General features: G+C 28.7%; 1 protein-coding gene across 1 annotated transcript; it reads right to left on the reverse strand.

Moving 5' to 3' along the window:
* Window positions 1-26,787, reverse strand: LOC107453030 (SAFB-like transcription modulator). Its single transcript, XM_016069725.3, has 15 exons — window positions 26,297-26,787; window positions 23,552-23,642; window positions 20,061-20,320; window positions 19,427-19,448; window positions 17,422-17,962; window positions 16,101-16,129; window positions 12,229-12,338; window positions 9,599-9,748; window positions 5,975-6,071; window positions 5,074-5,211; window positions 4,768-4,967; window positions 3,476-3,609; window positions 1,827-1,952; window positions 1,612-1,737; window positions 1-992 (listed from the first exon to the last, which is right to left on the reverse strand). Exons 1-15 carry the CDS (start codon window positions 26,426-26,428, stop codon window positions 404-406), a joined length of 2,745 nt encoding a protein of 914 aa, XP_015925211.2. The 5' UTR covers window positions 26,429-26,787; the 3' UTR covers window positions 1-403.
* Window positions 26,788-27,657: the final 870 nt, after the last annotated feature.

Consider the following 27,657-nt stretch of genomic DNA (forward strand, 5'->3'; position numbering starts at 1 on the left):
TGAAATTTATACACATTTATTATAACATAAGATTGTTTACAATGACTTCAATGCACTCATGACAATGTGTAAGATGCCGCTCAAAAGAGCATTTAATGAAATTGATCTAGAGGCATACTTAATAACAAAATATTTTGGTAATTAAAAAACTAATGGCAAAATATAAGTAAAATTGCAAAGAACTTCTAAAGTAATTGGGTTCAAATTCCAACATTTAATAGATAATAACAAAACGAAAAATTTAAAAACATATACAACAAAGCATATTTCATGATGTTATTAGATTTGAAGACTAAATACATCAAACATTGGAATTCAATAAACATACGATGTGAAAAGAAAAACATACATCTTTTAAGGTACAGTTAATTGTAGAAGGAATGAAGGCAATCCTCAAGTTAATTTAAAATCGACGTATCAAGTTAGGATTGAATTGGTCAACAGAAAAGTGAGCCCCCAAAGGATTTATTAAATCACTGTTAGGTGGTCCTCCAAACAAGTTCATTTGGTTTGGTGGATGTCTAATATTTGGTGGATGGCCCAAACCAGGTTGTCCACGATCTACAGCGCCCCATCGTTCTTGAGGAGGAGCTTGATCAACTCTACCCCAATTTTCAGGCGCTTTGTTAACAGGTGCCCATTGGGAATTAGGTAATGGAGCACCATTGCCAAATTTATTTTGATCTCTATCGGGTGCACTACCTTCCCAAGGATGTGGTCGTTCGAAATTTCTGCTTCTTTCATTAAAGCTATTTCTTTCCCCTCTTTCAAAACTTCGGTCTCTGTTTTGTTTGCCCTTCCAGTCACCTCTTCCTCTATCAGGTACATCTCGGGAGCCTCTTCCACGGTGAAAAGGTGATCTTTCATGCTCACGTTTGCTCTCTCTTCTAGAAGATGCATTAAAAGGAGGAGAAATAGCACCACTTTTAGATCTATCAAAATCACCCCTTCCTTCTCTAAAGCTTATACGCTCTCTTCCAAAATCTTCATAGCTGCAAAGCAAGGAGAAAAAAATTAGATTGAAAACATATCATACAAATAACATTAAACTTATGATCTAGTCATAGAAATAACTATGGTGACTCCTAAAGTTACAATTGCAAGGAAACACATACAGAAAAAAAAATCAAATTAAATATTATAATTTCATTAATAAAATCATACAGCTGTAATTAAAAAGTATAAATAATATTATTTAAAATGCATTTTGACATTATTTTGAACTTAGCAAGAACACAAAGATAAAATTTTCCTATTTTAAATTTCAAAGTTACACATTACAGAAAATCTTTTGACGTAATTTAAAAGTTCTACTTATTCTAATTAATAAAAATTACATAAGAAAATTAAAAAATAATGCCAAAAATAGTATTAATTTTGAAATTGTAAACAGCTACCCATAATATTATAAGAATCAAAACCATATTCATCAACCAAAAAAAAAAAGAAGTTTAGTTTGTATGAAAAATAGATACTTTCGAATCTGTTTTCTGCAATTTGGAAAAAGTGTAATGTGTTCTAATTAATGAGTATATTCAACACACATTATTTATTTGTGATGCTCGCAGTTCACAAATGAATTATGAACAATTAATAAAATATTTAACTAACGTGCTAATGGCTTCTACAGGAGAATCTCTTCGAGTATTAGAATGCCTTTTTCGGTCATCCCAAAAAGGATCAGTTTCTTTAAGTGGGCCATCAAAACTTCGTTTGATTCCTCTTCTTTCTTCAAGCCTTTAGAAGAGATGAAAGCAAGATATTAAAGCAATTATTGGTCAATTAAAGTACTCATTTTATTGAGAAAAAAAGAAAAGTGGTCTTACGTCATTTGTGTTCTCTTTCGCAATTCAGCCTTTTCCCTTTCCAAGCGCTCACGTTCAAGGCGTTGTTTTTCTCTTTCCAACCTAAGGACTTCTGCTCGCTCTCTTTCTAATTTTTCTCTCTCAACCCTACAATAATTATATTTTAGAAAGTTAGCAAGAAATGTGTTTCTATAACACATTTTGAACATTGCATTTTATATACACAAACTAGAAAAAAGAAAACATTTTAAGCTTTATAGATATAAAAAGTCAGTCTACTTTTTTTCAAGCTGAAGTAAAAAAATTACACAAAAAAAAAGGAAATTCTGTGATAGTATGTTTAAATTATTAAATAAACATAACCCAAAAAATTGGGTTAGAAAGCAAAACAGAGGAAAACCCAAAATTTGCCAAAAGGAAAATATTTCATGTAAAAGAAACGATATTCCAAAATTCACAAAAAGGGGTGATTTATTCATTATAAAAATGTAATCAAATATTTCCCATGAGAGACTCACACCTGAATATCATGATTCAATATCATGAAAAAATCTGAATACACTTGTTTTTTTGCAAACATTTTCAGCCAAAAAAGCTTTTTAATGACTATTTTGCAAAATATTTTTTGGTTGCCATCAAAAATCTCTTTTACCTAAATTCGGAAGAATTTAAAATACTTTTTTAAATTCCCAATTCTTAAAAACTTTTCTTGCATTTTTGTGGTTTTATGAATCATAACCACAAAAAATGCAAGAAAACATACACATAGAGAAAAGGATACTCAAAATATAAAATTGGGAAAAAAAACTTATTAATTTGATGAATAATATTTTTTTGAATAAAGAAACATATCACTATAAGGTAGTGATGATTGGGACGAGCAGTACAGGGTTGCCACTCAAATCTGGAAAAAAATTCCCTGTACATATTATACACAATATATTAAGAGGAAACAACAATTACTGTGCTCTTGTATGAGCTATATTGGTCTAACTATATTTATTAGTTTTAATTGCTGGAAAAATAGCTGAACATATTTAAATATCATGGTTCAATATCCCATAGATTATGCTTTGAGTGGTCACCATTTTTTAAAAGACAAAAATAAACAAAATTCCCTGTATTTTCCCAGTTCGTAAAGAAAAGAAAAAAATCCCTGCATTTTCCCTGTCAATTTAGGTTATTTTTAAATTCCCTGTATTTTCCAGGTTTTCCCTGTGGAGTGGAGTGGCAACCCTGCAGTATTATTATTAGAAGAGGTTGCATTGTCTAAAAATGTATTAGAAAAGATAACAGAAAAAAATTCAGAAAATGGTAAAAGTTAAGATATTGACTTTGCTATAAGTAAATATTTTTTTAAATGATACATGGTATTATTTAAATTAAGCAGCAATAAAAAAAGAGCTAAAAGTAAAAATGAAAATAAAGCAAAAAATATTTGTAAGGATTCTTAATCATATATATGATTAACTTAATTAGTCTAGAACAATTGTTTACTTAGATTGTATTTTTTAATTTTATACAAATTAGTGACCTGTTTAATAATTCTTAAGTTATCACAAATAATTACTACTTTTCTAACTTATCTTCAAAAGCTTTGTAAACAAACAACAGCAATTAAAACCATACAACTTATTTACAAATGTATTAACAACAAATGTATCAACAACCTTAAACGTTCTCTCTCTCTTTCTAATCGAATTGATTCTTCCCTGTTTTGTCGTTCAATTTCTCTTTGCCTAATAACATCAGAAAATCTTCTGTCACGTTCCCGAGATCTTTCACGCTCCCTGAATCTATTCTCCTAAAATTAGAAATATATTACTTATTGCATTATAATAGCATAGCTACAGTCAATTGGTTGCAATACATATAAATACTTATTAAAAAATATATTTGGATTCATCAAACAAGTGATTTTAAATGTTACTTTTTTTTCTACTGAAAATAATGTATTAAAGCCAATAATTGTTTCTTAACAGGTGCTATATGATCAGAAATTACAGCACCAAAAATCTAAAACAGAAAAACAAAAAAAATACTTCAGTAACTAGACTCCATATTTCCCTTCCTAATTAAGGTTTTTAAATTGTTTTTATTTGGTACTTATTTAAGTCTAATTATTAATCCCATCTCGGAAAATATCATGTTTGTTGCAATTCAAGTACATTCGAAAAATTTAATTGTGATGCTACCACCAATAGTCAAATTTTGATAACTTAATGACAAATTTTGCTTTTGTTATATTTAACTACATGTAAAATTGTAATGAAGCAAAAGTTTTTATTAAAGAAGTTCAATTTTTAAAAATAATTCAAGAACTGAGACACATAAAAAATTCACAAAATATCAATGGATAATAAAAATAAATAAGTAGAACAGTTTTAATATTATTGAAACAGTTTTTAAACAGAAAAAATAAATAAAACTGAACAATTTTAAAATTACATAGAATTACTGATGTTCAAAATATAAAAGCTTGACTCAGACACAAAGTTATCAAAGGACAAGTAATACTTTTTTGTTAAACATTAAATATAAAGAAATATGCATAACTTCACATTTTATTTGAGTTATAAAGAATAAAGTGGCACTCAAAATTGTTTAATCTTTTCTGAACCTAGGAATAATTTTAAATATGGAAGAGTTAACTTATTTAGATACCAGATATTTAAACTCAGAGAACATTTATATTGTAACAACTTTCTTTTACCTTTGATAAAAATAATGATCTGCAGTCAACATGAACAAAACCGGGGACATATTCTGCGTTAGAACTTGTTATTAAATATAACGTAATGATTATAATAATATCTATTATTTACAAATTACATTATCTATTAATTATATTACTAGTAGTTACTTTTTGGTTGTATGGTAGATTTACAAGCCAATATTTAAAAAATCAAAGTATATTATTCTCTCTCAGGAAAACTAAATACCACAAATTAAATCAACTCACAAAAGTGCGCGAATTTCCAAAGGGTCTTCTTCCACCAAAACCTCTATTAAAACCTCCCCTGAAAAAGGTACCACGTCCTCCTCTAAATCTTTCACGGCTTCTAGATCTTGTCCTTGTTCTTCTTTCTCGGCGTCTCCTCTCTCTTGATCTATCTCTTAATCTGTGATCTCTTTCTTTTGATGGTGTTCTTTTTTTGCCATCTTTCAAATAAAGAGAACAGGATACATAAAAATAATTTCAATTGATCTATAATCAAACTAACAAACTATATGCTTTTTTTTAAAAAGTAAAATTGTTAAATTTTACCTTCTTTTTTATCATTTTTCTCCACACTCTTCGATTTGTCTGACTTAGGTTTCTCAGCTGACTTAGTTTTCTCAGATTTTTTGTCTGTAGTTTTTGAATCTTTACTAGCTGATTTAGTAGAGTCAGATTCCTTTTTATCTGAAAAAAATTATTAAAGTCACTTTATATATTATTTAAATTAATAAGAATTTTTAATAAATAGTAACAAATTAACAAAACCAATAAATGCTTAGTTGACATCAAATAGATTTGAATTTAGAGATGTGTTATTTGAAGTAACTCATGCAACTTTCAACATTTCTGTAATTAATTCAGATGATTAAGAACCTTGGAAAAGAGTTAGGTCTAAAATAAAATGTCACTAAATACATATGTAAGCTTTTTCAAACTATGTTAGACCAACTTAGAATTGCAAAGAAAAGTTTTTTTGCTTCTTAATATTAACAAGTGTACTTCAACACTATTTTAGATCACACTAAAAGTGTAGAAATAAAATATCTTCCCTAAAAACTTGAGAATCCCTTGGTTTGTTGCAGGATGCCTAAATTTTCAAAGATCGAGAAAAGGCTACAAACTTGAGAAGCTTTTTATCTAGTGAAGATTAACTACAAGGCAACCATGAAGATAAACTGCAGCAATCATTTGCAATTTTAACAAATTTTGTAAAATTTAATTATTCATTTTTTTACTAGCTTGATATTTTTGGCTTTTTTTTCAGATATTTTTATTTATTTTATATTCTATACAACTAAACATAAAATAAATTCTTATTTACATGTTAAGGAATAAATATTCAGCATAACTAATTATTGTAATTTAAATTAGTGACAGTGGAACAGAAAATTTGCATGACAAAATTTAATGATTTGACACTGATTGATCAAATGATGATCCAACGTACCTTCACTTTTCTTTGTTTCGGACTTCTTTTGAGCTGCTTTGCTCTGAATTGCTTTAAGCTCTGTTCTTTTAATGGAGCCAGTAGGTTCCCTTGTAGTCTGCAAAATTAATTATTTTCAGTTAAATTTACTTAAAGAAATTTTTTCAAGGATTTGAAATAAAGAAGAATCTTGATAAAATTAATTTTTTTGAAAAGATCTCTCTCTTTAAAAGTCTCATAACTATCCTAGAGTCTAACTATCTGAGAAAATTTTCAAAATTACATTTTGTAAAAAGAAAACCATAAACCAGAAGGGGCAACATTAAATATTCTATATTCCAGTAAAGAGAAAAATATTTATTTTTAACAATACTACAAAACAATACCAAGGAGAATTTTAAAAAAAAACAAGGAAATGCACAATGACAGTGCACATTAAATGAACAATGACAGTGAACATTAACATAGACCTAATCATGTCCAGAATTTTTTGGACTGTGACAGAATTAGGTGAAAGTATTGGCACACAAATCTAAAGACCTGAATTTGATAGAGGGTGTCAGGGGTATTAGTGACACAAGGTGAAAAACGCTGGAAATTTTATGTCAAAAAATTTATACAGGGTATCTGCTACATTTTAGATTCTTAAATTCATGACTTTTCGTGATTTTCCATGACTAATTCCAAGAATTTTTCATGACTTAACGAAGTTGCTATTTTCTCCAACAAAAACGCAACAATAAATTAAAAAAAGCATTATAATAACATTATTCGAAATAGGTATAACCAAAACTATTATACTCTTCATCTTCATATTAGTGATTTGAAACTTAAAAAACAGAGTAAGGAAAGAGTTGAAACAATAAAATAGCTGAAAAAAATATGAGAGCAAAAAAAAAATATTTTTCTGCAGAATTATATTCTAAAGATACTTTTCTTGGTCATCATAAAGGAAAGAAATACTCCTGATTTTTCTGTCATTTCGGAATTAAAAAAATTCGCCAATAACTGGTTTGTTTCAACTAGAATTTTAAATTGATAAAATTAAAAAAATAATAATAATAAAAATTCTTAAATCACAGAAGAGAGTTTAAAGGATAATTCGCTCTAAAAATATTTTGTATTATTGTGTATTAATGTATTATTTTCAAAAAATGTATTATTTTTCATTACTCTTCCTCTTGCGTACAAAAAAAAATTAGTAAGCTTCAGCTGATGAGCAATCCTCAACATCAGATATGAAAACAGTTCTCGGCTCTCAGATAATTTTTTCTGAATTTCCGTTATTTCGCTTTTTAAACCTGTCTAACCTTCCACTCGAACACATAAAAGTAGTCTCATAAAATCGCTTAGCAAATTCACCAACATTGATCCCGATACTGGATTCGATTGGTGAACCACTTCTGTAATGCTTCTTCATTCTTGTCATCTGCTTTTCTCAACCATCTAAAATTTTTTCATGAGCAGAAATTATTAATTACCTACTTTTCCATATGTTACAAACTGCAGATTTTGATAGTTCCCTGCTAATATCACCTTGATTGCATCCATTTTCAATTTTTCTGATTATGTCCATTTTATCATCAATGGAGAACGTTTTACGTTTACTGCTCGCCGTAGTTAAATTTGAGAATTTTGTTTGCAGGATTTTTTAAACTGAACTGAGAGAAAAAAGGAGTTGAAATGAGGGCCTTATCAACACATATTAGTGTCCAACCCTTTGACCAATAATGAATAATTACTCACTCCCTCTGACAGAAAATGCATATTGATCCCACTGACATCTTACAGGTGCATCAACTGCCTGGGTTGGAAACATCTGCTTGGTTTGTTTAGGGATGGGAAAGTGAGATAAAAGCAAACAAGAATAATGCTTATCGCTACATTCCTCTCTACAGATTTTAAAAATTGGTATATGTATTTATTTTGAAGTAAAAATTTCAAAATTATTACAAAAAAAAAAGTCAGCAGAAGACAGAAAAAAGTTCATTACATCCAACTTCCTCACTTTTTTGGTTCACTATACCCACAAAAAATAACATATGTGTATAGCAAGGCACGGGATCGAACATTTCGTTCACTTTAGGCGGGAGTTCACTATAAACCACGTTCTGAATTAAGATATCAATATCATACATGTTTTGCACTTAACATAATTTCTTGAAATAAGACTTACAATTAAATTACCCATCAATGATGAATTATAATTAAACTACCACTTCAACAGTAAATAATTTAAGAAAAATCTCAGCTGTCACAAGAAATATGATGTATGAATTTTAAAATCTTGTGAATGGGAATCCCAAATATTGGATTTTAAAAACACGTGAATACGAATCACAATGCGTAGCTTTTAAATCATGAAAAAATACGAGAAAGATGTTTGATATTACAAAAGGGTGAATACAAATCACAATATGAATTGTGACATTAGATTTTAAATTCGTGTGAATATGAATCGCGTTACTGGATTTTAAATACATATGAAGACAAATTGCAAAATTAATTTTAAAATCACATGAATAAGAGTCACGATGTAAGATTTTTAAAACACGTAAATATGAATCACAATATGTAACTTTTAAATTAGATAAATACGATGGTAAGATTAAGTAAGTCGATGTTTGATATTCAAATGTAAATTATATTCACAAAATACTAGGAAAAAAAAGAAATAAAAAAGATCATACGCGATTATTTTTGCATTTGAATACACATTTTCTCCGTTGCAAAACCTGAGAAATAAATTTTTTTTGCACCGCTGGTATGTTAAATTTCACAGAAACGAAGAAATTAGTTTGTTTCTTAACAAAAGAAAAGCATTTTAAACCTATATAGAATTTTTACAAAAATTTTCCTCAAAAAAATGACAACTAATATATGTTTTAGTTTGCGGGCCACAAAAAAAGGCTCCGCAGGGCCACCAGTTGGTAACCACTGGTCTAGATAAATGCAGAATTCCACAATATTTCCTAGAAAGATCATACACCATGTTCTTAATTTTTAGACCCGGAAGGATAATATGAAAAACCTGGAATTATGACTTTGAATATTTGGCAATATGCAAAGTTGGTGCCACTAATTTGCATTAGCAATGCAACTATGGGAGAGACAAATCTCTTATTAGAACTTATTTTTTGTAATGTTCCTACGACTATCTTTCTCATAAAACTGTGATGTACTTTACCACATTTTCTTAAGAGCTGTTTAGTGCACAACATTAAAGTTTCTGTGTTATTCAATTTTCTAATTGGATACACAAAATAAATATTTCCTTAAAATTTAGTCTTATTTTCTTAGCATTTAGCAACTTCTTCACTATAGAAAAAAAGTAAAGAAAAAATATAATAGAATTTTTTTTTTTTTTTAAAAAGAGATGACAACATTTTTAAACTGTAAAAAAATAATAAAAATGACAATGATTTTTAGAGTCAATAAAAATTGATTTTTAGAGTCAATAAAAATACCAGATGACATAAGCCACAGTCTCTCCAATGCCTTAAAAGAAAATCTGCAAATTTTTGGATAATTTACATACAGAGTAGAGTTGTTCTCCTAGAGTTAATTTTAAATACCTAAAAATAATTCTTTATACATGAAAACACCAAAAGCTAGCTTTATATCAAAATAATAAGAAAATGTAACCTTTTCCACGGTTATGATTCTACCATGCAGTTCGGTGCGATTTAATTTCTCAATACAAAGTGTCGCTTCATCACTAACTGCCATTGTAATAAATCCATAGCAACGAGCTCCAGGTGTCTTAGCGTTAGTCACAATTTTGGCAGTAGAAACCTAAAGAGAAAAAAATAAATTCTGTTTAAAAATTATTAATAAATATACATCATATTTTCTTTTTTTGTTGATTAAGAGGCAAAAGGGAAAGTAAAATATAAAGATTACTTAATTATAAAAAATAAAAAATTATCTTTTTTTATATTTTGCATCAGGATTAAATTTAATGATCAAATATTCATTTTCAAAATAATAAAAAATTTTGAACGAATAGTAACCCAATGGTAATATTTTTAAACTAAAAGTAAAAATAATTTGGTCACTAATAAAAAATGAGAACTAATACATGAATCCCAAACTAAGAATATTTGGTAACTCTTTAAGAAATAATCTGACAACTAATTTTCTTTTAACCCAGATATTAATTTATTTAACCAGGAAAAATTCCCTGGAATGAAACGAAATAAAAATACATATTGTGCCACATTCATTCTCATAGCTGCCAACTCATTGGAACTGTCCATTGATTAATAGATTTATATACATATTTCAGAATTATTGATGTCATTGGGTGGAAATAATTGTTTTTCTCTTTTGAAAAACGATATCAAAACTTAAACTATGTTGCTACTAAGAAAACCTGCACAAATTGGCAACTATGCAAACTGCATAAAAAAAATCAACCGTATAATTAGGGTGTGTAACCAGAGTTTTCAACAAAACATAAGCACCTTTTAAGTAGTCTTTAAACACTCAAAAAATATTTTTAATCATTCCCCCTCCCAAAAAAAATTAAATAAATAAAAATCATTATTAGAATCTGTGCAGCAATTAAAAATAGATTTTTCTATCATTTACAGTTCTTAATTTATTAACATAAAATCATTAAAATTCAAAAACTATACATAATCATGATAAAATAACTAGTTTCTGATAACTAATGCCAGAGAAAAAAAACTGAAAATCATGCATTTTTGTAATTTAGAAGGACAATCAAAACAGCAAAGAAAAAAAAATCTATTTTTGGAAGATAGAATATCAAGCACTTTTTACTAACCCCGATTATTATTATTTTTTTTTTTAAAGCACCCTTAAGCAATTTTTAATAATGCTAAGCATCTTGATAATTTATAGAAATTGTAAAAAACAATTTGCTATTACTGTAAATATGGATATATGTTACATCTAACAAATCTTTAAACATTCCACCAAGCTTAATTCCATTATCTAAGCTAAGAGTTAAAGCAGGGCTCAAATGTGTTTTTGATAAAAAAATTAAAATTCCAAGAAAGAAAAATCTTTAACAAATAGCTCTTAGGTTTAAGAATGTAAGTTAGTATAAAATTCTAAATGCTTGATAAGTTTCATTTCATTGGTAAACGAATTTAAAATCTAGTTATGCTTAATTTAATTTTACAAAAGTTATACAAAAGTTAACATAAGTTTTTACAATGAAAACTAAATTATGAAAAAAAGAAAAAAAACATTGAGAGAAAAAAAAAACTCCATTTTATGGCAAAAACCAATTTTAACAGTTTTATAAGAGGCATAAACTGTATTTATACTGAATAAGATTATTCTTCATTCATAGTAGAGAGAACGGAGCAACTTCGATTGACCTGAAGGTCTAAGGCACCTGAAGATGAGTATGAATTATGGGGATTGTCTAGCTCTGCCTAGACAATCTGCAATTGGTAACAGCAAAAAATTATTAAAATTTATTTTATTAATGCATTCTAGCCATAATTTTATCACAAAATAAAGTTACCATACCTATAAAAAAAACACCTAATTTATGCTTATGCAGTAATTATTCAGAAATATATACCTCTTAATTCCTATTAATTTAGATGTGATTGTCATCACAAAAGCATACCTTTCACTCTTTAGACGTTTTGAAAAAAATGTGGAATACTACAGTCGAAATCTATCAGATCCTTTACTTATCCCTACAACTTATTTTTCACTTTTACAGCCAGTCCCGCTGAAAGCCAAAAGTTGGTTCCAGCCAATTGTATTAAAATATGCAAGTTACTCAATTAGAAGAAGAATGCATTAGTCAATCTATAACCTTTGTTTTAATGAAATTTTACTTTGAAATTATATATATCATTTGCTATAATGTTTTGAGGAAATAAATTAAATTTAATGATCAATAAAAAAATATAACTAGAAGCTAAAGCTGGGTAAAAAAGCTTCTTGTATACTATATAACCACTAATAAGATTTGATTAGTTCGTTAATAACCCCAACCGCCAGCTTGGTCTTAAATGTGAAATACCTATTAAAGTGACCACACAATGTATTTTCATCTTCTTAACTAAAAAACCAAAATTTCTTTCTAACTGGTAAAACTTTTCATTTAAACAAATTCTTTCTTTACACAATTAAACAAAGACTGGTAGCCAGGAAAATTTTTGCACCAATTTAATTTAAAATTGGTTTCATACAAAATAATGTGGTGTCACTAAATTTTACTGGTATAAGCGAGTTATCGATTAAGAAATTAAATTGGCACAAATGTAATCAATTATACTTACTTTACCGTATTTGCTGAATAATGATTTTAAATCATTAGCACGTGTCTTTTCTGCCAACCCACTAACCCAGAGATTTTTTCCACTTGCAGATACTCTTTTAACATTATCACCTAGAAAGACATAAGGGTTTTTAAAGAAAATGATAAAAATAAGTGATAAAGCCTAAAACAAATTACAACTCAAACAAGCATCTCTATGTAACTCAAACAAAATTAGTAAATTTATAGTACCTGTATATTTAATTTATTTAGATTATAAAGTTTGTGTTTAACTTAAGACTACAAAACTTTTTAATTCTATTATATATGTCATTTAACAAAAAAAAAAAAAATTCAGCTCAGATTTGCTTAAAAACGATAAAACTCAACTATTATTAAATTTAACTAAATAATAAGTTTTAAAGTTAGTATTTCTCAGCAACAAGCTTTCCTTATTGCACACATTATCTTGTCAGCACGGAGGCTTTGAGTCGCTTCCGGGGGAAATATTTCTTTCTTTCACTGTGATTGGCTGAAGAAAATAAAAATTACAGTTGAATTAATAGGAAATCCCTCTGACATGATGGTATGATGTCAAGTATAACAAGGACATTGCTTGAGAACATGATACACTAATAATAATTAATGCAAAAATAATTTAGGACTCATTTGTACAATGATTCTCCAACAAAAAAACAAAATTAACTAGTGTTCAAAATTGAGATTATGTTTAAAATGGTTCATGCTTTCATGTGGAAAGAAGCAAGAATGAGCTAATTGCCCGCTAGAATGACATACAGATTTTGTGGTATACGCAGGCATAACGTTGAATAGAATAGCTATACAACGTTGAATAGAATAACTATACAAGTCCTCATATTTTTTGAAAGTTCATTTGGTATAAGATATAGGAGTAATGTCTCAGAGTCTTAAATTTGCCATTTCTGGAAAGCAATTACCCTGATTTTATTATAATAGACAACAATATTTGGCCACAGCCATATTGCGCTAGTCTCGCTGGTTTCCCCCCCCCCAACCTGATCTCTCTCTTGACCTAAAGCATGCCTTCTGGGATGCTGTAGAAAGGGTGATGAAACCTTGGTCTGAAAGGGTCTGAATCTGACAAATATTCAGGACACTGGGCCTATGTCCCAGAGATCATGGGTTCGATCCCCGCCGACCGAATACTCACCTTGTAGTAAATGGTGACTGATGCACATTAAATCTGTCGAGTCGCTAAGTCTTCTGTGTTCCCATAACAAATCAATACCTCTGGGACTACTGATCCAGGAGTTTCTTTGTCTTCCGGATTGGTTCAAAATTACAACGCTACGGAGTTGAACATTAGTAGTCGTAAACGCAAAAATTGAGTCGGTCGTTCAACGACGGATATAAATTTTAAAAAAACTACTCAGGATAAGGGCCAAAATAGCCTGGTTGGTAGGGCACTGGGCCTATGTCTAAGAGATTGTGGGTTTGATTCCTGTCGACCGAAGACTCCCCATGTAGTAAATGGTGACTGATGCACGTTAAATATCTGTCAAGTAACAAAGTCCTCGGCTGTTCAACGATGGATATAAAATACAAAAACTATTCAGAATCCGAAAATGCTGTTGCTGAAAGAGTGCAATCAATTGCACCGGGATTTCAAGAGCCTTATTTCCAGCATGAAATTCCTTAACCTGCATATATGCAAGAGGGAGGCAAAACTAATTTATTTACTTTTTGTGGAATCTGTAACCAGTTTTATACCCTTCAACTTTGATGAGATGAGTGTTTTATAATGTATGCGAATTATAACTTAAATTATTTATTATAATCACTTTGTACTATACCACCTATGAAGATAATCTACTATGAAGATAATCTACTAAATCAGATAATTCTATTTACTTAAAACACCAGTGTATAGTGAATGCTTTGTAGCCAACTATGATATTTTAGTTCTCCTGAATAATTAAAATGATAGTGACATAAGGATTGAGGGAAACCAACAATCACTTCCACTTAAAAGAAATGTAACTAACTACAAAATTATAAGATTTTCTATAATTAAATGATTTAAATGAAAATAAAGATTTCCAGTTTGGTAATAAAATGTTTCTGAATATTGTGTGCTATTAACTAGTGGAAATTACCCAGACACCTAATTTCAACTTTGTCTAGTCACTGAGCAATCACATCTTGGTACTTGGAAATTATATCTAATAATGTGGTATCTTTCATACTTTAAAATTGAACCTAACTTCAAAATTAAAATTTAACAATACAGGGTCAGGTGGGGTAAAGTGAGTATGAAATAAAGCCTTTTTTTAATAAAGGCTATAAAAACAAACCATTAAACTTAGTTTACTGAAAATTTTTATGGATTTTATATACATTGTTCATATACATTAAATATGAAGCATAACTTATTTATTTTGTTCGATTGTTTTCTAACAGTAATGCATTCAAAAGAATAAGTTTTGATATACCCATTTTACCCCATAAACCCATTTTACCCAGAACTATACCCCTTTACTGGGGTAAAGTGGGTATTATTTAGTATTATATACATATATATAAATTTAGTATATATTTCACTAAAAACATTTGTAAATATTTTTTAGATATAAAAATGCTTTTAAATAAATGTATCATAATTATATTTCTAAAAAAAAGCTAAAAATTTTTTTCTTCTCTTTGTATTATTAAATTGAAGGTGAGTTAATGTTCATGGCTATCGAAATAAGGTTTTCAGATGCAGTACATTTTGCTGAACTCAACATTATTTCATCAATGTGCAAGACAACTGTAACAGTTTTTGGTTTATTTGAAACGTAAATGAGAATGCTAAAATTAATATCTAGTGGTAATTTAAAATGCTTTTACTATTTATAGCACATACATTTTTTTTTTCAATCTAATTGTTTTAAGAAAATTGCTATCTTTTCCATGCCCCATAAAGAATGAAACTTGCATATAAACTCATCTATACTTTTAAATATGCTTACTAAGTTGTACCAGTATGCTATTTAAGGAATTTTTTTAATTGTGTACCAAGTCTGTTATATTGTTATTTCTTATCATTCTTTTTAAAACACAAAATTTAAAATAAATGTTTTAAGTGTTAAAATTACAGTGCAGAGTTATAATAGAACAAGTAAATTATTTTTTAGCTATTTCACTATAAAATAAAGCAATAGACATTTTTACAAGTTAACACAGTAAAAAAAAAAATATCCTAATCATACAACAGTTAGTTAAGCGTAACCATAAACCCACTTTACCCCACATCAGAAAACAATTCATAAATAATAGAATTTTGAAATTTATTCTTAAATTTCTATATAGATCTGTACTGTTACCTCTACCAGTTTGAACTAAAAGTAATAATTTTTGGCAGTTTTAATGACATTAAAAGAAAGTTCATCAACAGCCTAAAATAACGTACATTAAAAGTTTATCATAAACAGATTAATTAAATTTTTATATCAATTTCTAAAACTGAAATAAAAATGCTTTTTGCAATCCCAGTAAAATGTCTCTAAAAATATTAAATAATCATCTCAACTTAAAAGGAGAAAATAAATGTTTTTTTTAAATATATACCCACTTTGCCACACTTGACCCCATTTAATAAAGGAAATGAGTATTATAATACAATCTATAGTATGCTCTCCAATTAAAATATACACTACTTTCTAAACCAAACAATGCTTTAGTCTTTTAAACTCAAGCCAAGAAAAATCAGTTGTTTTTTCAGCATGCATTGGAACAGAAATTGGGGATTCTCCCTAAAATTTCTTTCCTTCAATATTCTGTCAGTTCATCTGATGTTCAAAGGATACACACATGTCTGACATTTTAATCACTAATTATTTAAAATTTTAAAATTAAAAGATTCATCCATACCTTCTGTAGCAGATTTATCTTCTTCAAGGCTGAAACATAACACCAAAAAATTTTTAATAATAGAAATAACAAAAATTAAAATACACTCATCATAAAACTTTAGAACATTGTATTGAAAAATTAAAAGTCGTTAATCAAAAAAAGTTATAACTGAAATGTGTACTTTTGTTCAATACTGTTCCTTCAAAACAATAGACTTGAATAATGAATTCGCTATACTAAATTAAACGTGTAAATTTTAAAGAAATCTAAAAATACTCAGAACAATGAAAAATCATCACAACTAAAAATGTCTCAAAAACATATTAAAAGAAAAATTTTTCAAGATTATAATCCAATGGTCGAGTGAAGTGGATAAAATTGAATTTTACTACCAATTTAACAAATGATTAATCTAAGTATTAGTAAGTAATTAAAAAATAGCTATATTTCCCTTAATAGTAAAGAAATGTAATGCCTGTATTAACAGAATAAACACATCTTTTAGCAAAGCTTCTTTCTTATACACAAATATCAACAGTTTCAAATAATTTTCCAACAGATATCAAGTACCTACAAAATCTGGACAATCTAAACAACAAGTAACATCAAATTTGAGAAACGGTTAACTGTTATGTGGCTTTTAATAAAACAGAAACTTCCAATAAAACAGAGAAAGCTATCAGGTTTATTCAAATTTGCATCCCAAGTTCTTATAATTAAAGATTTCACTCTTTAATAATTCAACATCAAGTTCCAAGTGAAGACCTATGCCAAAAATTCGATATCTAAATTTAATTGAAACTATAACGAGAAGTGAATAAAATGAAAGATAAATGAAATAGTGAATAGAATGATCCAATACTGAATATTACAATAATTTAATAATAAAAAACTTATGCTTTATTTCCTTTTATTAAATATTTTTAATATGAAACTGTACGGGACTCCAAAACAGAACTGGATTTTCTAGTTTCTCGAGTATTAGGAGATACAGCACGTCTACTGTGACAACTTGAAATCATGCGAGACACTCTAATTAAATGCAATCCTGTACAATTATGAGCTTTTTTAATACTTAGTGAAAAGATACACATAATCACATACCCTTTGATCTACTTATATTAATGTAAATATTTTGGATATAAAATCCTCATTTAAATAAATAGAAATATGACTAGTGAAAAATTTGCACTAAGTGCAAAACATTTGGAATGACATATATTAAACTGTAGTTTAAGGTAGAAAAAAATTTGAATTAATGAAGTTTTTTTTAAGATTTGGAGTCAAACAGAAACAAACATAATTTGCAGCTTGATATTTTATAAATGTAAAAACGAACCTCTTTCGCTTGGTGGTAGCAGTAGTACTATCAGTTGTTTGATCAGCGCTGGGTATGTTATCCTCTGAAGATATTGTTTTATCTTCTGAAGCCTCCTCCAAAACTGAATTTGAGCCTTTGAGTGATGAAGGTTTTTCTTCAGAATTAATCTGAGATTCTGCATTATCAGGAACAGAGTGACAATTGGATTGAGCCTGATCTTCAGTATCTTCTTGCATGGGTTCATCAACTGATTGATTTTCATTAATAGATGAATCCATATCACTTTGGGTATCATCAGGATTTACTATTAAAGAGTCATTGTCACTGGCCTTTATTTTAGATGAAGTATCCAATTTAATTACATCTTCTACAGTTAGAGGAGCAATTACAGGAGAAGTCTCCGGTTTTGGTGGAGAAAGACGTCCTTCATCCATAAGTGTGTCCTTGAGAGTTCCATCTCCCACATCATTGCCGTTACATTGAACATTTTTCTGTTCTTCTTCTCCATTCGCATTATTCTCTTCTATTTCAACATCTTCGGCATCTTCCTTGTTTAACTCTATTGTTAAAATTTAATTGCAGTGTTATTAAATAAAGAGTTACATTAACAGCCTTTAATAGCCCATGACATATAAAAACATCGAAATTGGAAAAATTATCCACAACTAAAAAATATGCAAAGATTACAATATCTGCTGTTTAAAATAAAATAACTTAATTTCCCAAGGTTCTAAAAAATTTTGTTAATAATTAAGTGATATAAAACTAAACTTGTACTTCGTGTTCACTCTTTTGATATCCAAGAACTGCTTGTTTACTTAGAAAATTAGTATTACATATTTCACGGATAACTGAATTTAATAATTTTTGTATAAAAATATTGTTCAATAATGATACTAAAAAAAAAAATTTAAATCACTCCGAAAAATATAATTTTGCATATTTTGGTAACGTGTACAAAGGTAGGGGTGCACAAGCAAGGGGAAACTAACACTCACAATATTAATCAAAATAGAACTACACCTTCTAACAACAGATAAGCAATTATTTAACTTTTAAAAAAGATACTTTATTATGAAATTGCTACTGCTTACAATAATAGTAAAAAACTGTTAGCAAAATTGAAAGGACTTAATGTTAAAAAGTTTTGATTCAACAAAACTGCAAACACGAAAGAAAAAAAAGTAAAAACTTGACTTAATTTGTCTGTTTTCTTAATCAATTTTTCTCACCTCATTGAGTACATTATCAGTTCACAATTCTTCAGAGAGTAAATTACTACTTCTTATTTTATAATTACAGAGCTTTTTATCGTTTAAGAATTAATAAAATATGGATTTTAGGAAATAATATTGCTCATTAGAATTAATGAAATTAAATTTACACATTTTACATGTTTAAATTTAAAGAGAATTGTTAGATAACGCGAGTTTTGTAAAACAAGCCATTGATTATCTTAATGACACTTACTTAACACCCTAAAAACTATATATATATATATGTCAAGATAACAAAAACACATATATTTTCTCACCCTCTAGTAACGAATGCTACATATTAACCTAACCAGCTGCCTAATCAGTTAAGGGTCTACGATACTTACAAATGCCCGATCACCAGTATTTGCCAAATAATCTGCTTTCCTCTTTGTTATTCAGGAAGAGTCTAATTAAGAGACATGTATTGAGAACATAGTTCTACACTAACTTGCTTAAATGTGAAATATTCGGCTTGTTATATAAGAGGAAGTGGTTTACACAGGAAAATAAATATATCATAAGATATTTTAGCACACATAGTACTATTAATAGGTTGAAAGGCAAATTTTTATTCCTAAACCACTAAAGAAAATACAAAAAATGAGCTACATTGAATGAAATGTTTGTATTCATAAATTAAGCTTAATATCTCCGTAAAAAATAAAAATTAACCTTAGATCTAAAGCTCTGTGCACCCCAGACCATAAACAATAAGTTTGTAACATTGTAGGAGAGAAAATAATTGCAAAATTTTAAAAGCATACCTTTCTCTTTTTCTTCTTCGCCCTACAAAAAAGAAAAATCAAAAATAAGTTTTTCAATACTTAAAATGAATGAGGATTAATTATGAGTAAAACATAACAAAAAAAGTGAAATCAAAAATTATAATTCATATTTAAAATTAATTAAACTATCTTTTTCATTATTTTTATCAATTTAATATTCAACACATTTGCATGCGTTATTTGAAAATAAATGCTTACTTTTTGTTGCCCGCTATTATTTAAAAGGGGAAAAAAATCAAATAAATGTCTTTGTATTAATATTAAAATGGCATGATACTCCTGAATAGCCATGTAAGCCACTTTTCCATCAAATCTAGTTGGTGTCGTTATAAAAAAGGTTCAGGTACTTTGTGCTAACCTGGATCCTATGGTTAATGACATTTACTAAAACAGTTCTGAGGTAAAAATATTGGTCAGAATCAGGATCAGATATGAAAGAAACTGCAATTTAAATCTCAATAACTGCTATATGTCCCAAAGGTAACCACATATATTATTTTTAAATGTGACTTTCTAATTTAAAATTGTGAATATATAATGAATAAAGGTTGCTCAATGAAAAAAGTTTGCTATTTTTAATTAATTGGCTTAATTGTTATATGAGAAGTATTACCTGTTCCTGCTTTTCCATTTGTTTGTCTTCTTGCTTTTCTTCTGGCATTTCAACTTGTTTTTCTTCAGTCTCCTTTATCTGTTTTTCTTCAGGCTTTTCTATTTGTTTTTCGGGTATTTCATCTTTCTTAACTTCTTGTTTTTCTGTACTTTTATCTTCTTGCTTTTCAATCTTTTCCTCCTCCTGTTTTTCCACTTTTTTTTCTTCCTCCTCTTCCTCTTCTTCATTCACAGCCTCAGCTTCATCTTCTTTCAATTTCCCTAGAATTTCAAAAAAAATTTGTTAAAAATTAATTATTTAATTACTATATAATTTGAATGTTGCATGATTTACTAATGGCTGAGATAAATGATATTATAGACATGTGTGCCTAAAACAGACATTAACAAAAGGGGAAAAAATTCATTTTAAGATAATTAAAGAAAACAGATTTAAATGCATAAAATATATCACATATAAAATATCACTTTTAATATATATTTACAGTGAATTCGCGANCAGATTTAAATGCATAAAATATATCACGTATAAAATATCACTTTTAATATATATAACTTTTTGCCACTCCAACAATTACTTAAAGGGTTGAAGGAGATTATAGGTTTAGAATTTGGAAATCAACTGCATGATGATTGCATGACTAGCAGTTCTTATTTTACAGACAAACCGAGGAGATTTTGAATTCTTTTTTGTACAAAGAAAATGCCAAGATTACTAATTATAATTTTATTTATTCATTTTATTGTATAATAAATAAAATAAATGTTTACAAATCAAAATATTAACAGGGAACAAATTAGCAGTTGAAATGCAACAAAATTAGATTCTGTCTTCTTTGTAGGAAAGACTAACATAACACCTTTATCATTAGATTTTCTTGAAAATAGTAGTTCAACAGTAATATTTTCAATGTCAGGCCAGTCTTTATTTTTTAAATTCTACTCAAGGAAATTTACTGACAACAAATGTTGTGTTATCATGAATGTTTTTTATATTACACTCAATGAATCATCCTCATGAACTGATGTAAAGACATTGTGGACTCTAAACATGTTTTCTCTATCTTCCACAGTAAAGAGTTAAAAGCGAGTTTGTAAAAACTCCCAATTTATTCTCCATTAAAACCTCGACACAAAGTAATGTAATATTTGTGGGATAGATTTCGGCAATAGTTGCTATTGATGCTTCGATTCCTGAGGTTCTCTGTTACTTTCCTCTTCTGAATAAAAATCACCCAAATTTAGTTTGTTCTTCTCTTTTTGTTGCAATAAATATAATCAAACTAATATATTTTACTTATTTATGAAGATAATGACAGCTTTTAGGTTCCCTCTGCAATAATTTCTGATGTTTAATAGCCAACAATTCATTGTTTTCTCAAAAGATTAAAATTTAATGCACCTTTTAAGGGATGTAATGAATATTCAGTCACTATTTGGTATTCGGCCCTTTTGCCGAATATTCAGTTGACCAAATATTCGGCAAAGTATCATGTGGAAAACTGTTTTTCAACAAAGTTTTTACATGCGTAATTAGAAATAGTTTTTACGTTTGTTAAATTTTAAAACTTGCTAGTTTATGCTCTGAAAAACACATGGAAAGGGAAATTTGAAGAACTGAAACTAGAATACTTAATACTGAACCATGAGTTTTTTTAATGCTGATTTTTTCCCTTTAATTATACAGTGAAACCTCCCGGAAAGACCACCTCTATTTACGACAATGCTTGGGAGGTACAAAATTTTTCTATACACTTTGTGTTGAAGAAAACATTTAGGGGAGACTATCAAAACCCAGTGACAGGCAAACCTCTACACCAAATGCGGAAAAGGTCAAATAAGGAAACACGAAAAAATAGCAAAACAAAAAATTTTGCAAAACAAATAAGTGGATTAAAATGTATTAAAAATATTATTGTAAAGATCTTCAGGAGTCTGCCCAGGATATGTTTACTAACGCTTAGCGGTACGGTACATTCACAAATTCAACTTTAGAAAAAATTATAGTTTCACAAAATACTTTTTACAAAGCAAGTTCTCATGCAAACCCCGTTCTCGTTGCAATCTATGGAAACGAGGAGTTTTTTGCCAGTTGTCTTTTATGAAAAGGTAGCACAAGTTTGGCCAGATAGTGCAATGTTGTAAACCTAATCGGTCGCTCGCACCATAACAAAGTGAACTTTTTTTTGCGGAGTTTTTTAAAATAAAACAAAGAGTGTCTCCCCCTGTTAGCTTTACAGGAAGTCAAAATTCGAACATTTTTCTAAACATTATCTTAATCACTATTGTAAATTTATTCTAACAGACCTTTATTTTTTATGGAACATTTTTTTCACTGTGAAACTTTTTTCTGTATGACCTAGTCGAAAATGTTCTCATAATGAAAATTACTTTTAGTGCTAGTACTGTTAACTACATCTTTTTATTAAATTCAAGTTGAAATTTAATTATGAACAATGATTTTTTATGGAATTTTAAACTCGGGTGCAACTTTTAGCCCACAATTTTACAACAGCAAAATTAGCTTTTTTATATGGGGATGACTTTTACAATAAGTCATAAATGATTATGAATAATAAGTCAGAAATGATTTTTATTTAAAGTGACAATTTTTGAAAAATATATCTTCTTTACCATATTTTTGTGTTGATTTTTTAATATAATTTTAAATTTTCACAAAATAAGTACCTGTCAAAAAAATCCCAGAGTGACTACTGCTCTTATTTAGAGAGCTCTTTTTAATGATACAACATCATGCTGCAGTTAGAGTGCACTAAAGATAATGCTATCAAAGATTTAAACAATAAAACAACAACTGTAAAATGTTGAACTGTTGTAACATACTTTAAAGCTTAAAAAGATAAAAAAAATTTGGTAAAAAAATAATATTTAAATTATTTAGAGTAAAAACAATTTAAAAACACCAATTAATTAAGAGTAAAAATTTTCTTAGTATTTGATTTTTTCTTCTTTCTTTGTACTGTCATATAAACCACGGAATTTCTCAGAAGACTAATTATTCTTAATACCTTATAAACATACTTTATTAGTACATCAATAATATTGGCATTTTGTTGATGCCTTGGAAACTTGCTGCAATAGCAGACTTTTTGTAACATGCTTTTAGTAAATTTGTTATTCATTTTTTGTTTTGTTTAAAATGCTTGTTCCAATTTTTTAAATTCCTTGATTTCCCATGTTTTACCAGAAAAATTTCTGCGAGTAGAAATTTGCTAGAATTTAAATAAAATACAATTTTTTTAAAAGTATAGGCTGCTCTATAAAACATTTGATGAAACTGCCTTCATTTTTTCAGAAACTTGTAAACATATTTTCTATATGGATTATTCAGTGCACTAATATTGCCCAGCATATCAACACATTTGTTAAAATAAAAATTTTAAGAAAGATAAAAAAGAAATAGTATGATCACAATAAAATCAAATTTTTTAATAACATTGAACAAAGCAATAAGTATAAATATTTTCTCACGGCTTGAACGTTTCACAGGTGGCTTAGTTGCCTTTTCAGCAATGATGTCAAAGAGAAATTCATCAGGATTTTTACCTTCATCTTCAATGGCCTGAAGAAAAAAATTAATCGTTTTACTTCTATAGAAGATAATATATAAAAACACAAAAATATTTTAGAATTGCTATATTTAAGCATTTCTAAACTGCTTAAAAAATAAAAAAAAATTATTAATTAATTTAAAAAGTTTTTTAATGATTGCAATTCTTGATTACTGCATTCTGGGAACACAAATTGCAATTCTAATTTTAAGAAACTCTGATTAGTATCGATTACCAGCTATTAACAAGTTTAGAAGTTTAAACAGTGATAAAAAACTTATGTAGGCAGCAGCAACCAGGGTTGAAAAGTTTTAAAATCAATCAGTTTTGATAAAATCAAATAGTTTCAAAATCAATCACATAATGAAATTGTATTATTGGTTATAGTGGAATAAAACTATTTGAGCAGCCACTCAAGTTAATTTAATTTTTTAATGCAAAATTGAATCATTAGTACTCTATCCAGATTAAGTGACTAACAATTAAAAATTGTAAATAGGAATTATTTTTTTTTAAAATTTAAATTAGTATTTTCAATTGATAACATGATCCTCCCCCTTTTTTTACCACATGTATGCAATTTCTCACAGTTCCAAAAGAGAAATTTATTTGCTTAATTGAACAAATATAATTCTGAAATAACAATTTGGGCATAAATGGAATAATACCCAACATGAAAACTACATACAGGTACATTTCATTTAAAACTAACCAATATTCTTATATATTAAAACATTAAAAAGAATTTAGATTGCTCTATTATGTTAAGAGTTATTAAAACAAAGAATCTGCCCTACCTATACAAAAATACAACACCTAAAAAAAATAAAAGACTTATGGGAGAAATGTGTGACGCTTTCAAAAAAATATATATATTTATATCTTTGGTTTTGATAGCTTTGCAAAAAAAATTAATATGATAAATCAAGCCAATGGCCTATGAAAAAAATATTCCACATTTGCTCTTTATACGAATTATTAGCCTTAATACTATCAAATACTCTTATTTATTTATTTTTTCTTCGCATAGCAAAAAATAGCTCTGTATGGTTTTATCGTCTGCCAAAACACTGAGACGAAAAGAACCCTACACTAAGCCTTTGGAGGTCTGGCATTCACAACTTGACTACTCAAAAACTCACATAATTTACTCATATTAGAATATATATATATACTTTGTAAGCTTATAGCAATTATTTGGAAAATTTTGATTGCATCAATTAATTAAAAGTTCATTTTTCATGAAAAATATATGTAACGTAACTACCTAAAAATGAAATCGAGAATTTTTGTCTTTTACTCCTGCATGGTATTTGTAAATATGCCCAGGTTATTTAACTGTTATCTTCTTCATTGGCATTAACTGCCAGTGCAGGTTCTAGTCTTCTTAAAAAATGTCCTCCATGCTACTGTTCTTCACATCAAAGTTACAAATATTGTGTTTAAATCAATATGGCTCACTTTAAACCAGCTGTCTGTCAAAATCCAATTTACTTGGTACACTTTAGCATAACATATAAACTATATTTAAGCAGCTGATAAAACTGAATAAAATTTGAGAATGCATCATTAGAGCTATGTAATGCACCATAGTCAAAGAATCACACTAAAACTATTAGTGTGATAGGCTATTGGCAATAGTCAGGGAACCATCCCTGAAGATGATCCAAAGCCCAAAGACATGCCATCACAATTTTGATTCTCTACAGAGGGGATAACTTCTCCGCTTTGATAAATACTATGCACCTCAGTTTCTATGCAGGCTGGTCTAAGTGGTCACCCAAATGCTCACAGAATGCAAAAAGTGAAGCTTGATTTTGTTGTTTTACTCGGAATCACGTCCTGCGGATATTTCAGTATCGTGATCTGTCGCGCCTCCTACAATCTCCTCCTAGGTGCTAAATAGATTATAAACTTGTAATTTTTTTTAAAAAAAATAAAAATACATGTAGATCTTTACTCGGGATGGGTACGAATTAGACTTTTCGAGTTGGTCTCTTTCTATGAGTTTTTCAAGCTCGAGAGTTGCCAAGACTTGGCATTCCCATTATTTTGCCACAGATCACGATACAGAAATTTCCCCTCATGTCATTACTGTTAGCATCACTGCAGTTCTCAATATTGATAAATGATTATCAGTGAAATTAAGTTATGCTTTCTTACTTAAAGGCAAAGTTAAAAGGAAAGCGATGTTTTGGGGCATTTTCTATTTTAATTGTTTGGAAAGCGATGTCTGTATTTCAAACAATTAAAATAGAAAATGCATTTTATTAAAATTATATTTTTTTATAAAATTTATAACATGCGGTAACATTAGAAAAAATGTTATCCCCGCATCTAGAATGAAAATATCACGAGAACATTCTTACTTACCGATATATCTAAAATTTATTCACAGTGTATCCTACTACCAAACAATCATCAGGATTTGTTCCTCCTGATGTGCATTAGATTAGGAAATTAGTTACTTACACAAAAAATATAAATATTCTCTGTAAGCCGGTATCAGAAACCACTTGTTAAAAAGAGAATTTCTAGCATAACAATTCATAGATCAAATTATAACTAAGATTTAGAACATTTCCTCAGACAATAAGAACAGTTATACATAATTCAACAATGAAACTAGTTTTTATTTAGAATTGTAATATAATATCAGACATACCTTGGTAAGCCTTTCAACTAATGCTGTTTTAACACCAGTTCGATCCAACCCTCGTTTTTCAAGTTCATACCGAAGATCAATTACACGCAAATCACAAAGTTTTTTCATTGCGTTTTGCTCAACGTCAGTCATTGTTAGCTAAATAAACACAATTAAAAGGTACAAAAGCAATATGGCGAAACTTCTTCGCGCACGGCGCACATCACTTTAGCCAAAACAACACAGTATTGCCAACATGAATTTGAAAAATAGCAGTTGAACAGTGGAAATTTTTTGTTTTCACTGCAATGCTTTATGCGATGATATAACACATGCGGTCATTACCGATTTTCATCATGCAAGTTTCTTCAAGTTCATGCGAGTTTCTTGTAGGTAAATATATTTTCACCAACCAGGCTCTCGTATGCAACTATAAATTAAAATCGCAAAGCGAATTTTTCCAGAGGGCTCGAAAAACCGCCCGACCGCCGTCCTCGGCGGTCAAAAATTCCTCGCGGACAACAAATTTCTCGAATCCAACGTCCGCGCAATTCAATTTTTGTTATCTTACAAAAGTCTAGCGCCTCACTTCTAAAACTTACAAAAGAACACATTACGTATTGGTCTTTAACAAGAGTTAAACGCAATTATGAACATCTACATAATGAAGAAAAAAGTCGGACTGATCGTTAAGAATTAATTAATTTAAAAAGTTTTTTAATGATTGCAATTCTTGATTACTGCATTCTGGGAACACAAATTGCAATTCTAATTTTAAGAAACTCTGATTAGTATCGATTACCAGCTATTAACAAGTTTAGAAGTTTAAACNGATCATCCTCAGGGATGTTTCCCAGACCGAGGCCAATAGCCCATTGTGCAGCTCTAGTGCGACGTAAATTAACAACAGCAACAATAACAACAACATAATGAAAAATCCCTTTCAGATTTCTGTGCAGAAGCCTCTGTAAATCATTGGCTCGATTGTGAAGCTGGCAAACGTCATATTTGATTCATTTAAAAAATGCAGTACCCTCGAATAAATTGACAATCCAGATAACTTGACCTTTGTCATTTAAATTATTTCCTAAAAGAAATAAATTATTTCATAAAAGAAATACTAGGAGAACGGGTACATTGTTGGACAAGCCGTCCTCGGGGACGGGTAAAATTTGAGTTTTTTCGAGCCCTGAATTTTTCACAACTTGATGATGGTTCTTGAAAATTTGAAAAACTTTCCGAACGCGCGTATTTTTAAAAGGCATTTTTTACTTAAGGTCGATCTTAATGTGTGGATGAGTAGTAAAGTTTGATTGAGTACAGTAAATACAGACGTATCAAAAAATACTCGGTGTAGTGTACCCTTCTTGAATGATCGCATG

Source organism: Parasteatoda tepidariorum, chromosome 3, assembly GCF_043381705.1.
Source record: "Parasteatoda tepidariorum isolate YZ-2023 chromosome 3, CAS_Ptep_4.0, whole genome shotgun sequence".
Taxonomy (NCBI): Eukaryota; Metazoa; Arthropoda; class Arachnida; order Araneae; family Theridiidae; genus Parasteatoda; species Parasteatoda tepidariorum.